A 14674-nucleotide genomic window follows, 5' to 3' on the forward strand; every position below is an offset into this window, starting at 1 on the left:
ACACCCCAACCCTGGAGGGTGTTTTGTTAAGCTGTGCAATGAGAGTTCTAGGAAAGGAAGGGCTCTATTAGGCTTACAGGGAATGGCTTTGGCTTTGTGGTTTTTTAATTTTTATTTTTTGTATGTGTAATGGATTGACCTGTCAGACTATTTGACCAGCCTGTGAGCAAGAAGGTAGCAGGAACAATGATCACTGGGAGTAAACAGGAATGCCTTGTCTCTGTTCCCCTCCCCCAACACCAACTGGCTGATTAGTTAATGTGGTGCTTCCACTTTCAACTGACCATGCTCAGTCACCTTCTCCAAATTTTCCTCACGGTTAGCTAATGAGATAGTTGATAAAGAATGTAAGCCCAGAAGGAGGCCAGTGGCATTGTAATCTGGCAGGCTCCGGTGAAAACAAGGGGGTTTGTCCAGACTGCACACATCACCAATGTCAGCTTGTAATCTGCATGATCTGTTCAAGACAGACAAACAAGGCCCAACAGGAGAAGCTGGGACAAAGCCCAGCTCACCATGTGCACCTGAGAGAGCACTGCCTGTGAGCTGTAGCTTACTTTACAGTTTCCTGTTGCTTAACAGAGTTGAAATATTTAATTCTCAGCCAGCAAGATGACTAGTTCAAGGCTACCCCCTCCCTGTACAGTAATTAAATCCTTTAACAATTTCTGAAGTTAATTTAAATATGAAAATGGAATGCTTATCTAATGTTAAAAAACACAAAAAGCTTTTAATACATTTCAAAACACTGGCACATCTTCCTATTCAATTCAAGGGAGGAAATTCAGTATCCAGCACTACCCCACTGTTGTCATGGAAACACCTCTGGTAGGCACTTTGTATTGTTGCTGTGGTCATCCAGCTGCAGGCAGAGAAAGGAGAGGCAGCATGGCCTACTCTACTTCCTCCTGGTGGAGACCCAGTGGAAGATTAATATTCAAGGAAAGAACATAACTTACCTCCAGAGAACATGATGGCCACCAGAGCCAGATCCTCTTCAGCACGCTGCAGCTTCTCAGCCACAACCTTCAGGATCTCCTGGGCTGTACTGGAAACTTTTGCCTTCACACTGACATAGGAGTGCTCCGTTATATACACATGGCAAAAAACTGCAGAAGTCAAAAGAACAATTCATAACCAGAGAATTGTGATCACGCGATCACAGACTTTTCTAATTAAGGTATCTACCTTGCGGTTGTCTTAAGTGAAAAGTGTGTGCAGATAGATGCATTTAGGACATGAGGATGCAAGGGCCCAGCTTGTCAGCATATGCTTGCAGGGACCATGCAGGAGCATGGCTTTTCATATGCAAGGATCCCTGAGTCACACCAGCATGAGCTGGTCACAGACTGCCTGCTCAGAGGACACGGAAACCATGCTCCAAAGACTGTACTTTTGAACCCCTTTCTTGAGAACTACTAAGATCTCCCGAAGCAGCATATTAAAATGTCTAATGCACACACTTTTATTTTACACTCCATTTCAGGACTGTCTCAGTGTCCCAATCTAGAACTGCACACTTGCTATTGGAATCTTTGGAAGCTGATCTGAACGTCTCTCATTTGCCTTGGTTCTTGTGTGCAGCTTTCTCAGTCATTTAGGAATGAGCCTGAAGGAGCTGCAGCCTGGACCCATATCCATTTGCATTTGAATTTTTAAATAGAGGTCACATTTCTAGCTTTGGAAAACTTCCTTTTAATGTTTGCAGTGTTATTAATGATTAGTAGGGTATTATCACTGTCAGGATGATTGGGCTCTGGAAAAAAGTCTTTTCATAATTTGCAAAGCAGAGATAGTTTTAGTACTGATGAGTATCACTGACTTGTTACTTCCTGCAACAGCTTCCTTTAGCATGCAAATGCTAGCTTCTTTAGACTGAACAGGACAACAATATGCTCAGACAAACTTCTATAGTTTCTCAAAAATAAGCAGGGGGTTACAGATTTAATGGAAATTTTATATGCTATGTAAGTAGTGTCACAAAATTAACTTAAGGATGGTTTTCTAGAAATGCAAAGGCAGCAAGCCCAGCGCCAACTGGTACCATAGAGCCTCAAACAAATACACTGCCTGCACCAGGCACTCAAGTCTTTGCTTTGGTTAGGTGCGCCACGGCGTGCCACTAGATCAATAGCTTTTGACAAATCATTACTTCATGTTTTGTCAGCAGACTTGAGAAAGAGAGAGGTTTTCCTCCTCCTACTTTCCCATTAGGGAGATGGAGATTTTGAGTAAAGATCCAGTCTATAAACTACTATGTAGAGGCTGAGTTTGTCCTTGCGTAATAAACTGATAAACAAGAAGAGCCCGGGCTTTGCCATACTGAAGTCGCTTTGAAGCTCAGCTTAGCAAACTCCACAATTAAATTATAAGAGAAATGGACAAGGAAGGTCAGCGATTAACGCATTAGGAGGTAAGGTAATTGCATTTGCTCTTTCATTTGGGGCAGATGACAACTAACACAACACAGCACAACCCTTGCTGCTGGAGGCACTAGCCTATGATACAGGACAGATTTTGTTGGTTTGTTGTCATTAAGACAATTTATTTTGGAATTGTTAGAAAATTCAAGCAAACAGTAAACACTGACCCTTTAGCACATGGAGAATGATGAACGGAAAGCCTCTCAAGTTCATAACAGCGTAGGCATTTCAATCCCGTCCTCGGCCTGCCATGACTCGACCTCTACTCAAACAGGACCTCTGCCACCACACAGGCTCTGCTATAAGAGCATCTAATTGAAAACACACCAGCACCTCCAGGTTGCTCACAAGGCTTTTTCCCTTGTACTTGCTGAATGCCTCTACCTGTAAGGCAGGCAAGGACCACTGACTGAGTACCCTGGAGATTCAGGTGACCGTCTCTCACACCCGTCCTCTCATTATTCTTTGCAGATTTGCTCTTCTAAATCTCAGGGACCAACTCAGATAAGACCCTGCACACTGGCTTTGGTGGCCCTTCTGGTCAATCATGAACCATGCACCATGAGTAGCCAGAGCCAGAAGGAAGGCTCAGGGAAGAAAAAGCTGAGTTTCCAGCGTTATTTTGTAGAATGTGAGAGGGCTGGCTCTGTGCACACATTCCTGTTCTTGCTTCTCCAATTAATAGCCTTGTCTTTGAAAGAACACTGCATTAACAAAATTAACACTCAAAGCAAGAAAATAAAGCCATGATACTTGATATTAACATTCTTGCTAAAGAGGAATGATGGTTAGAAATGACAGCTGCCGGCCAGCTGTGTTCCTGGAGGAGGATGCGGGCTTCTGGGTGCCTACTCACTTTCCTCTGTTTCAGCCACAGTTCCTCTATGCTGCAGCCAGTTCTCCTTAAGACTGAATTGGTGGAAAAGGGCTTTACTCTGTGAAAAGGGAGAGAGAACAATGAATGAATGTATCCTTGCCCTTTGAAAAATCACAGCTATTTACAGCATGTTCCAAAAGAGCTAGCCAAGCAAAAAGCCCCTCGGTCTATTTGGTGCAGAGGACACCTCAGAAACACTCACAATTTTTTAGGAAGATACTTTCTTCATCCCAGCGCAAGTTTGAGACACAGTTACAGCAATCTCAGCTCCTGCCTTTTCCAGTTTGTGCAGAATTTTGCAAGGTCATTTCACACTCCCGCCATTGGTTAATTCTGGTTACCCACCTTTTCCCAGACACTGACCAATGTCTTCTCCTACATTCCCCCTCACCAAGTTCAATGGAAATATAATACACTTGCTACTATCTCTTTGTCATGCTGAAAATTTTCAGAAGACTTACTCTTGGAGTAAGGAAAATCCTCCAGCTAAGATTCTTACTTGGATTTATAGGGAGGGATATGAGCAGTTTAAAATTCAAAATTCTATCAGTTTGGTAACAGTAAGCAAGTTCTGAGGCTTTAAAACACCAAATCAGGCAGGGCAAGCTCTCCAAGCCAGACCCCCTCCCTGCTCCCCTGCAGATAGGAAAGCAATTACCTACCTTCCTTTGTGGTGAGTACTCATCAACAGTGCTACAAAGAAAAAGGTAAGACATGAGACTGCGGAAGACAGGAGCGCTGTAGAGAAGAGCCATAGAGGCAGATAAGCAGGGGAAGGCGCTAACTGCTAAGCCTGGGGACCGGAGTTCCAAACCCAAGATCTACGCAGTGGAGAGAGCTGACTCTGAAGGCTGTTCTCTGACCTCCTCTCGGGTATGCTGGTTTTGTTTTGTTTTGTTTTTGATCAATGTTATACTTTGGAACAGGGGACTGCAAATGAGAGTTTGCCTCTATCAGCCTGGCCTGTAAGCAGTTTTTTTTTTTTTCTTTGATTAATGTATACTGTGGAAAGGCCCAAATCTCTGTGGGTGATGCCAGCCAGGGGCAGTAGTCTTGAGATGTAGAAGAAAACAAACTGAATAAGCCATGGGGAACAAGCCAGTCAGCAGTGTCCCTTCAGGATTCTACTTTAGTTCCTGCCTTGATTTCCCTTGATGATGGACTGTACTCTTAAGACAAATAAGACTCTCTTCCTCTTTTGGTCAGTGTTTCATCACAGCAGCAGAGATCAAACTAGAGCACCATGACACATCCACACAAATACACACACACACACACACACACACCATGACACACACACACACCATCATACACACACACACACCCACACCATCATACACACACACACACCATGACACATACACACACACACCATGACACACACACCATGACACACACACCATGACACACATACACACACCATGACACATACACACACACACCATGACACACACACACACACACCATGACACACATACACACACCATCACACACACACACACCATGACACACGCACACACCATGACACACACACACCATGACACACGCACACACCATGACACACATACACACACCATGACACATACACACACACACCATGACACACGCACACACCATGACACACACACACACACACACACTCCATGACACAGCCACACACCCACACAAACAAACAAATAAAAAATGTCATTAAAATAGAAAAATGAAACAGGACAAAACTGCTTGGTATAATGGTACATGTCTATAATCCCTATACCCAGGAGGCTAAGCAGAGGCAAGATGGTGGTCTTCCTGGACCATAGAGTACGTCTCAGGTCAGCCTGGGCCACAGAGTGAGACCCTATCTCAAAAGCAAAACAAAAAGATAAAACACACTATTCATCATTAATCTACTATGTATAATGTATCTGATATTGCATTCCAAGTTTCAAATGAACTAGGGTGGGAAAAAAAGCTACTTATTGGACACATGCATCATGCTTTCTGCTTACAGAAAGCAAGGCTAAGGCTGGCCCACGTCTCGTTCTAAAGTGTAAAGACACTCTATAGTCTTATACTAAAGAAGCAAGGCCCCCAACCCTTCTCTGTGGGCTTGTGTTGTGGGACATGGCCCACAGCTTGATTTAACCCTGAGCCACACCTCTAGCCCTACCTTATCTTACTACAATTTTCTCAATTCAACTTACTATTTTCTGTTGTAATGTAAAAAGTTTAATGGAATGTACTAGACTTCAGTGATAGAGTTAATATATTTAAGTATACCAAACCCGCCACCCGACCACCGGCTAGCTTTACACCCGAAATAATTATACGGAAACTGTATTCTTTTAAACACTGCCTGGCCCATTATCTGTAGCCTCTTATTGGTTAATTCTCACATCTTCCTTTAACCCATATTTAGTAATCCAATCCGTGTAGCACCACGAGGTGTGGCTTACCAGGAGAGATCTTAACCTGCGTCCATCTCAGAGAGGAGAATCATGGTGACTCACTATGGTGACTGCCTGAAGCGTCTCCCCAACTCTCCCAGAATTCTGTTCTGTCTATTCCGCCTACCTAATTTTCTGTTCTCTTAAAGGGCCAAGGCAGTTTTCTTTATTAATTAACCAATGAAAGTAACATAGACAGATAACTCTCCTCCATTACAGGTGTTACTGTTTCCTAACTGTAACAGTTCTGCTTCATAGTACAGAGCCATATCCAAAGGAGAGACTATTTTGTCATAAAGTTTCTGATAAGTAAAAATAGTAAGAAAAGGGCAGCTCCACCTTCACAAAAAATCCAATTAGGTCAAATCAAACTGAATCAAAATGCCCATCGTTTTACTAAGAATGATGCTCTCAGGTGGCCGAGCACATGGCTGGGAGACAGGACAGTAGGGAGCCCATGCACACCTAAAAACCACGTGTTTCTCCTCTGAGAGCTCACTCAAATACCCTGGCATGCTGGAATTTGGAGTTCAGAGCAATACAACTCCCAGGCCAGAGAGGTTGGGATGGATGTTAGGGACTGGGGGCTATGCTCCCAACAGTTTCTTTCCTTTTTTGTTTCATTTACTAATTATAATTTCAAATCAATACTAAGCTATTCATATATGCATGATAAAGACTATGACTATTTCTAAAACACTGTCCTACCTTGCACCCAATTTCTAGACATGCAATCCTGACACCTGAAACAAAGGCTCACACATGATCTGTTTGCTCCTTAAGACTGACCTATATACAACTTTCATTCATAATGGGGCCCCTTTACTACAGCTAAATCAACGATCTCAAGGGCCCGAACTTGCATTTCTTGAGACATGCACTCACTGTTGCTGAAGTCTTAAAAGCATCTCCAACCTGATGGTGTACTTGCTTCACGCTACTAAAAATAAGGAACTGCACTACAAAGTGGATAGGCATGGCAAAGACTGGACCTTGAACTGAATAATGACTCAGTGTCTTCATTTACCAAAATTAACAGAGAACCAGTTAAAACCAAGCAAAGGCAAGTACTGCCAATCAGAAAGTCGTGTGAATGCTACTTATGGGACACTCAGGCATTCCACAGTCACTTGAGAAAGTGGCTTTCTCCAATCTTTCTAAAAAGAAAAGGAAACTTCGGGGATCTCATAACATTGAGCCTATGAAATGTATGGGACTCACTGGAACTATTTACAAATATTTTTTTCCATGCTCCACAGAGATTGCACTGAGTCCCTAAGTGATGAGCTAAATATGAGACTTAAAATTAAGGAATAATTTACTGGTTTTATGTACTTAGGTTGTCATGGCCCAGTCTGCTTTTATCATAGAAAACTTAAAAGAAAACAAAAAGCCAGTGAGTATGACTAGTGTTCTATTTTTAGTCACAAAAATAAAATCACATAATTTACTACTAGAAATGTTAGGTAATCAAGATAAATCCAGGGTTAAGATGTCAAAAATCATTCACTTTACATACGTATACAGCCTAAATTCTTACTCTGGCTATTGCATTCATTAACTGCTACGAGAAAAGCTAGATACTTACTGGCGGCGATGCATCCCAAGTATCTTCTGAAATTCTTTCAGTTCTTTCTCGAGAATTGGGTATTCATAGACATCATCCAGTACATTCCTGTATATGGTCTGCAGAGAGAGTGGTGACAAGAAACGGCAACTGTAACCATTCACTGCCTGTTCTGTGGGGATTCAGATGAAGACAGGGTCAGCCCACCACCAAGAAAAAAGGCTCCGGTAATGGTTATCTTGTTGCAGGAAGTGAGGACTAGAAATTTCACTCAACCACCCGGCACTGCTCTCTCAGGCTGCTTTTAAAAGATGTCTGTTGGGGATGCTGGAAACTGGCTATCAGAGATTTCCACAAGTAGTCTAGATCTCAAAAAAGAACACCTGCATGACTACCTGAGAGGAAAACTTATGAATTAAAATAACCACTGGGTTTGAAAAATAACCAGAGTTTAGACAGAAGGATGGCTTAGGTGAATGGTAAGTTCAATGCCATGTCCTCTGTGATAGGCAGGATCAGCTCAGGCATTTATCTATTCTACAGCAGATTTCTTGCTAAAATCCCAGTCTAACCTTTCTTTGTGCTGATTTGTATATCCAATACAATGGTCAAATAAGCCAAACTCTCTAATTCAGAGAACTGTCCATGGTAAATACACATTATAAATTATTAATATTTAGACAAATTGGTTTATCTAGGTTAGTGTCTTTCAGATTGTTACTATTTTAAATTTTAATGCTAAGTATCTATTTTCAAATATATTTTCAAATATAGCATGTATTTAGAATTCATATTATGATACAATATACATATAATCAACAAGATTTTTAAATGTTTATCAAATACTGTTTGCCTATATAGGTGTTGTTAGTTTTAACATTACCATAAATCTAGCATTAAATCTTAGAGTACATTTTGGTTTATCTTATTTATCTAATTTGCAAAAGATCCTCATGATTTAAATAAATCATCCAAAATTAGTATAGACAAATATTTTCATATATAATTTTTCATAATATATTTAAAAATGTTAAAATAATTTCCTACTTCTATAGAGAATGCCAGGCATGGAAGTTAGAATGAATTTACAAAACCTGAATGACTAAAAATAAGATTTTTTTGAATCATATAGACGAAAATAAAATCAGTCACTCAACATCAAAATACTCGAAATTGTAGGAATACCTTTAGAAACATTTTTGAATGTTCATCTTCATGTAGCCAGTCTTTGTACAGAGCAATCCACTGTGAAACCAGATGTAGGACCTTACGCTTCCGACAAGGGACATCTGACTTTTCTTCTTCCCCTTGATGCTTCTTAGCAGAATAGGTGCAAATGGTTAAGAAAGAACACCGTGTTGGTGAAATACAAAATGTGAAAAGGCCCATTTGGTCCAGCTTCTTACAAAGTAGGCTACAGCATATTTTCCAAAGAATTCAGAGCTGTATAAAGAATAGACCCTGAGCAGGGAGAGTGGACTGTGTGCTCTGAAAGGCGTGAAAGGAAACCCAGGAACAAATGGAAGCATCCCCAGCAGGAGGCCGTGCAGTTGAGGGCTGGACCTCACACTGCAGCTGCTGAAAAGTCCCAGGGGCAGGATGGGCTTCAGGTCAGTTCAAAAAACACAGGACGGCCCACTGATTTCAGAGTCACTTCCAAGGAAGATGAGGCCTCACAGCACAGGTGAACACTGTTTCAATGAGACACATCAGAAGGAAGCCAGGCCATTTGTGATCTGCAGAACTTCATATTTTATAAAAGCAGTTGCTTCTAAAGTTGTTCCAGATGAGCACAGCTGTCTGAAGCACAATTTATGATCTGATTCAAATGCCGGATCCTAAGAATTTCCTTGATGAAAGAACCAGATGAATGTGCAAGGGCCCAGGTAAAAGGGTCGAGATTTTCACCTTCATTAAAGTAAATTTAAAACATAACAGGGAAGGGTTATGTGTCCCAGCAAGAAGTCAGTTAAATAAGTGGCTCTGAGGCCATAGAAATGAGGGTCATAACATATACGGAAATGAACATTACAGTATACTGCTGAGCATAAAAAAAAAGACAGCAGCATTTTCTACTTGGGTTAATAATGCTTACATGACTATTTTAGCAATGCTTATATGAATATTTTAATTACTTAGAAAGACATACAGATGATTAACAGTGGCTTTTCAGAGTAGCGAGATTTGAGAATATCTGGGCCATTTTACTAATTGTCACTTCCTAATTTATATATAATGACCATGTGTTAACTAATTATTAAAATAACTTCAGAGTAGCAAGCTTAGATGACTAGGAATGAGACTAGAGGCCAGAATTGTCTAAGTTCACATACTCTTTTATTCCCCCAGAATGAGTCTCTCTCTCTGTCCCCCACCCCGACAAAGTCTCTTGCAGCAGAGGCTGCCTCAACTTTTCATCCTCCAGTCTCCACTCCCAAGATCTGGGGTTACAGGTGGGACCCCGCCACCATTCCTGGCCCCTGGCTGTACTGACTGCGCTGAAAAGCTAACTAGACATGGGAAACATTGTGAGACGGTTCATCAAGACTGTGTATCTGTTAATGCCAATGAACAGCTGCAAAACAGAAAGGAGACTTCGTTAACTATGTAAACACATGGCTCAGTTACTTTCTCCCTAACTTGCAAGATTGCTTTGTGACTACTTTTAAATTCTACTTGTGAAATCAACTGAGCCATACAATCAAAAAATGTCAAAAGAAAGTACCTATTTCTTTTAGTTTTTCTCTTGAAAAGCAACTGTGAAGGGTAATTCTGTGTTATGTCTGTTTGCATGTGTTCTGTTTTCAGCAATGGCCAGCATGGGGGAAGATGTAGCCAGCTGAGAAACACCAACACCTTCAATCTCTTCTAGTGAAATTCTGTGCTTCTCTTTTATATGTCATACTTAAGTCCAACAGCCATGCATCAGCAGAATAAAACAGTTTCAAGGCTTTGAGTGCTCAACTATTATTCCCAACTTACAGTTATTAATATTTATTTTCTTAACCTCATGTTCCCCGTGATATATGTACCTTTTAGAACACTTAAGGGTTAAACTGGCATTTGTTCTTCTACTTCTGTAGTAAGGTATAGGTTCTTGTATATTTGGCCCAGGGCTATTTATACTGATTTATAAATGGAGTAGTGGGGGAAGGGTACAGGATGAGCTGCAGGATCTTTGCAATGCGCTGAATCTTAGCTGGCCCTGGCTATGAGCCTAAATAATGTGCTTTACTATGATAAAAGTCAAAAGCCATTTGAACCTATTACAATAAAAATATCCATATAAAATAGCCAAGCACTGTAAAATAGTCCCAATCTATAAATGGTGTTTATAAACCATGAAAAAGCACAAACAAGAACGAGCTGGGTTATCTTTAGAGTGGACTGTAACAGGCATCTTCATGAGCACGAGCAAAACTGCTGCTAGGCGATACGGGTATCATAGCTTCAGCTGTGGCTGGCGGGCTTTCACAGACGGCAAGCAACAAAGGCAGTCATGCAGAAAGACGTGGTTTAAAATGTTTTCCATTCTGTGGACTTTAATAATGAAAAAGTTGCAGAAAGAACTAAAATTCCGTATAAAATGTCCCAGCTAAAGACTAAAAAACACTAATACCCAAGGAGACCCTCAGACATTCTTTGGAAACATCCACAGGGGCACTACATTACTAAGTGGTAATAAAAATAATATTCAGACCATAGCTGAAGACAACAGTTTGCTATAGGACATAATTTTAGAGCTCATGGGTGGTAACTGCCTTCGAGTAGGTAAGCATTAAAATGAAGATGAAATTAGTTCACATATTTCTTTCCCAAAATACATCTGAAGGAGAAATTTAAAAACATAATTATTGTTTTTTTAAAAGACAACAGCACTCCACTTCAAAACTGTGAGAAAAAATCTGCATATTGTTGAAATTTTAAAATTCAAAACTAACATTTCAAGATCAGTTTTAAGGGTTAGACTTTAGAAACTGTCAAACTAGCTATAGATTTGCTTGGTTGGCGGGTCCAGCAAAGCTCCAAAGCAGCGCATGCATAAACAGATGTCATTTCTAGTTCATATGCACATATATAAATCTATAAATACTCTTGGGTTTTGTTTTGGGGACAGGGCTTCTCTGGGTGGCCTTGACTGTTCTGAACACTTTGTAGAGCAGGTTTAGTCGTATGTTTTTAAGAGACGTTTTATTTTTAACACTTTATGAAGTTTTAAAGTATTCTTTTAGGCAGGAAAATGCAGTATAGTTGGGAGACATATAACAATTATTTAACAGGAAAAGAATCTTAAATGGCCATTATCATTAGATTTTAATAAAATCTGTGGCTTATAATCCATTTTCCTGAACATTTCCTATGAAGATTTGCTGAGGAACCTCCTTCAGCCAATGGCTTTGAGATATTGTACCAGGTTGGGTGTGGCCTTGGGCACCAAAAACATGCGCTCTCGCTCTCTCTCTCTCTCTCTCTCTCTCTCTCTCTCCCTCCCTCCCTCCTCCCCCCCTTGGTTGATGGATTCAATTCCTGCTCCCCATTTGTGCAGAGGACTATGATCTGTGAGTCCCTCCTAAATAAAGGATGCTTTATTATATTCAATTCTGAGCTGGTGTGGGATTACTTTATTTGTGTTCTTCTACAGAGATGGAAATGGAATCTCTAGTTTCGTTTAATAAAATCAGTAAAGTCTCTTATTAAATGCTTAAAGGCTATAATTAATTTATTACTATTAGAAATAAAATTAATTAACTAAATTAATTTATTAAATACATAATTGCTTTTGAGGCATCTTCTCTAAGTACAGTGAAGCAAGAAGCTCTGGTGGAGACTTCTCATCAGTTTGCAGAACATCTCTGGTTACTGAGTAAAATTGTAAGACTTCTTAGCCAGCGATTAACCTTCTAATCCCACCTGACACTTGAGGAAAGTATGCAGTGAGTGAAAACACTCCAAAAAGATGACAATTACATCCAGGGATGAGAGGATTTCCTATGGGGAAGACAGTTCAGGTGTCCAGAGATGCTCTCCCAGGAATATGATATCACACACACACGCACACACACACATGCACATGCACACATATGCACACAGACACACACGCACACATGTGTGTGTTCACACATACACAGACACAGAGGGGTGTTGCACAAGAAGTCTAACTCTAAATGATTGATTCTCTATAAAAATACTTAATGTTTGTTACTGTCGATCCACTTGACCTGTTCACTTGTTTACCTAGAAGGCAAGTTTACTTCCAGGCCCCTAAGCAAGCATGAGAAGCAGATATAAAGTAAACACGAAATACACAGTTCCCTTGCCTACAGTAGACCATGAAGACAGCAGCCCTGAATTCCCTGCTATCCCTGTCTAGCCTGTCTCATTCCATCTTCACCTTGGATATCATCACATTAATATTTAACACATTCATACTTCACCGTGGGTTGAGTAAATTAGGAAAGGCAGTTAACTCGTAATGTGGGACATCTGTCCGAGAGGAAGCCTACAGAGCATCCTGAAGCTAAGGAAGGATATTGTCTCAATAGCGCCTGGCACAGGTCATCTGTTGTCATGAATACTGTATACGTGAGAAGGAAGTCATCGAGGAGCGTCTCTGCAAAAGAAGAAAACAAACACAACGTGAGCAGAGGAAGGACGAAAACGGTACCTGAGTAGTGCCCATTGCAGAAACATGCTGACCGACTCGAGGCTAGAGTGAAGAGGACCCTGAGAGAGACATACATGTAGATACATGTATCTGAGCGATACATACATGTAGATTTCTACAAGCGAAGAAGAAAAAGACAAGATCTCCTGAGTAAATTGGGATTGTGGGGATCCTGGGAGAGGGCAGAAAGGGAGGGGGAGGAAGGAAGGGGAATGTATAAAAATATATAGTTCAATAAAAACAATAAAAAGAGAGAGGGACAAAGAAAACCAGTGCATAAATAATGTGTTTTCAAAAATGAGTTCCTAAGCCTTTTGAGATATATACTCCAATTGTACAGAAAAAGAAGCCTTCAAGTTCTGAGGAAGTAAGACTTTACAAAGCCATTCATTTCATTTAGGATAAGAAAGCCCACAAGACACACATCCGGTCCCAAGCCCGTTCACCTTTACTTTTCGATGCATCTGTAAGGAGATGGTACAGTGGTGGATAAACTGCTCTCTTAGTACTATGAGACCTCAAGTTCGCAGCAATCCACAAACAACAGCTGGGAGAGTGATGCAAGATCTCCTTACTATGGTGAAGAGAGACAGACCAATGCCTGCAGAAGTCAGGGCTGAAGAGAGACAGACCAATGCCTGCAGAAGTCAGGGGTGAAGAGAGACCGACCCAATGCCTGCAGAAGTCAGGGCTGAAGAGAGACCGACCAATGCCTGCAGAAGTCAGGGCTGAAGAGAGACCGACCCAATGCCAGCAAAAATCTGGAGGGGTGAAGAGAGACCGACCCAATGCTGGCAAAAGTCAGGAGCCTAAATTCTAGCCTTAAAAAATGCTTCTTCCTAACTCCATTTGTAATCTCATATTTTTAATGTACGAAATAATAGGTTTCAGTATGACATTTTATACATACTAATCACTGTACTTTCTATGTCCCAGACCCTACAAGCCCCAATCCCCCTTTTCTGAGTGTTTTGGGGAAAGCTGACATGTGATATGAGGGTACAAAACAGGCAAACTCCAACCCTCAACACAACTTCCAAAGCAACAGAGATCATTTGTAAAATGTGAAGTAGCCTCACCTAGGTCGCTCTGTCTTGTCTCTTTAACGGTCACTTTCCAGCATCATTTAACTTCCTCATCTTTTACATTGTGGACAGAGCATTTTTAGTCATATGAAACACTAATAAACTATGAAGGTAATGGAATTACGTACTATTACAGACTGAAGACTGGTACCACCTCCAACTTCATAAACTAAAACCTACTCCCTCACATGATAAAATTAGAAGGCAGAGTATTTGACATGTGGTTAGGACTGGATGGAGTCTAGAGGGTGGATCCTTCTTTTTAAAAAGATTTATTTATTTATTATGCACACAACATTCTGCCTCCATGTATGCCTGCATGCCAGAGGAGGGCACCAGATCTCATTAAAGATGGTTGTGAGCCACCATGTGGTTGCTGGGAATTGAACTCAGGACCTCTAAAAGAGCAGTCAGTGCTCTTAACCACTGAGCCATCTCTCCAGCCTGAGGGTGGACTCTTTATGGATGGGATTAGTGATGTTTACAAGTCCTCTATGCCTGCATCCTTATTTACTACGTGAGAACACAGTAGACCACCTTTGAACCAGGAACAAGTCCTCATCAGACACTGACTCAGGCAATGTCTTGCTCTTGAGCTTTCCGGCCTTCCTAACTGTGAAAATAACTG

The 14674-nt window shown here is 41.0% G+C and overlaps 1 protein-coding gene across 1 annotated transcript in view; it reads right to left on the minus strand.

The window, feature by feature from the left end:
* Rapgef5 (Rap guanine nucleotide exchange factor 5) overlaps positions 1 to 14674 on the minus strand; it is a 226124-nt gene that overhangs the window by 36756 nt on the left and 174694 nt on the right. Inside the window, exons 12-17 of the mRNA XM_038337451.1 lie at positions 12829 to 12907; positions 8482 to 8626; positions 7318 to 7415; positions 3963 to 3993; positions 3280 to 3358; positions 960 to 1109 (exon numbers count right to left, since the gene is read on the minus strand). Of these exons, the coding sequence (XP_038193379.1) occupies positions 960 to 1109; positions 3280 to 3358; positions 3963 to 3993; positions 7318 to 7415; positions 8482 to 8626; positions 12829 to 12907 (582 nt within the window). The remainder of the gene's footprint in view (positions 1 to 959; positions 1110 to 3279; positions 3359 to 3962; positions 3994 to 7317; positions 7416 to 8481; positions 8627 to 12828; positions 12908 to 14674) is intronic.

The sequence above is a fragment of the Arvicola amphibius genome, chromosome 7 (assembly GCF_903992535.2).
Source record: "Arvicola amphibius chromosome 7, mArvAmp1.2, whole genome shotgun sequence".
In the NCBI taxonomy this organism is placed as follows: domain Eukaryota; kingdom Metazoa; phylum Chordata; class Mammalia; order Rodentia; family Cricetidae; genus Arvicola; species Arvicola amphibius.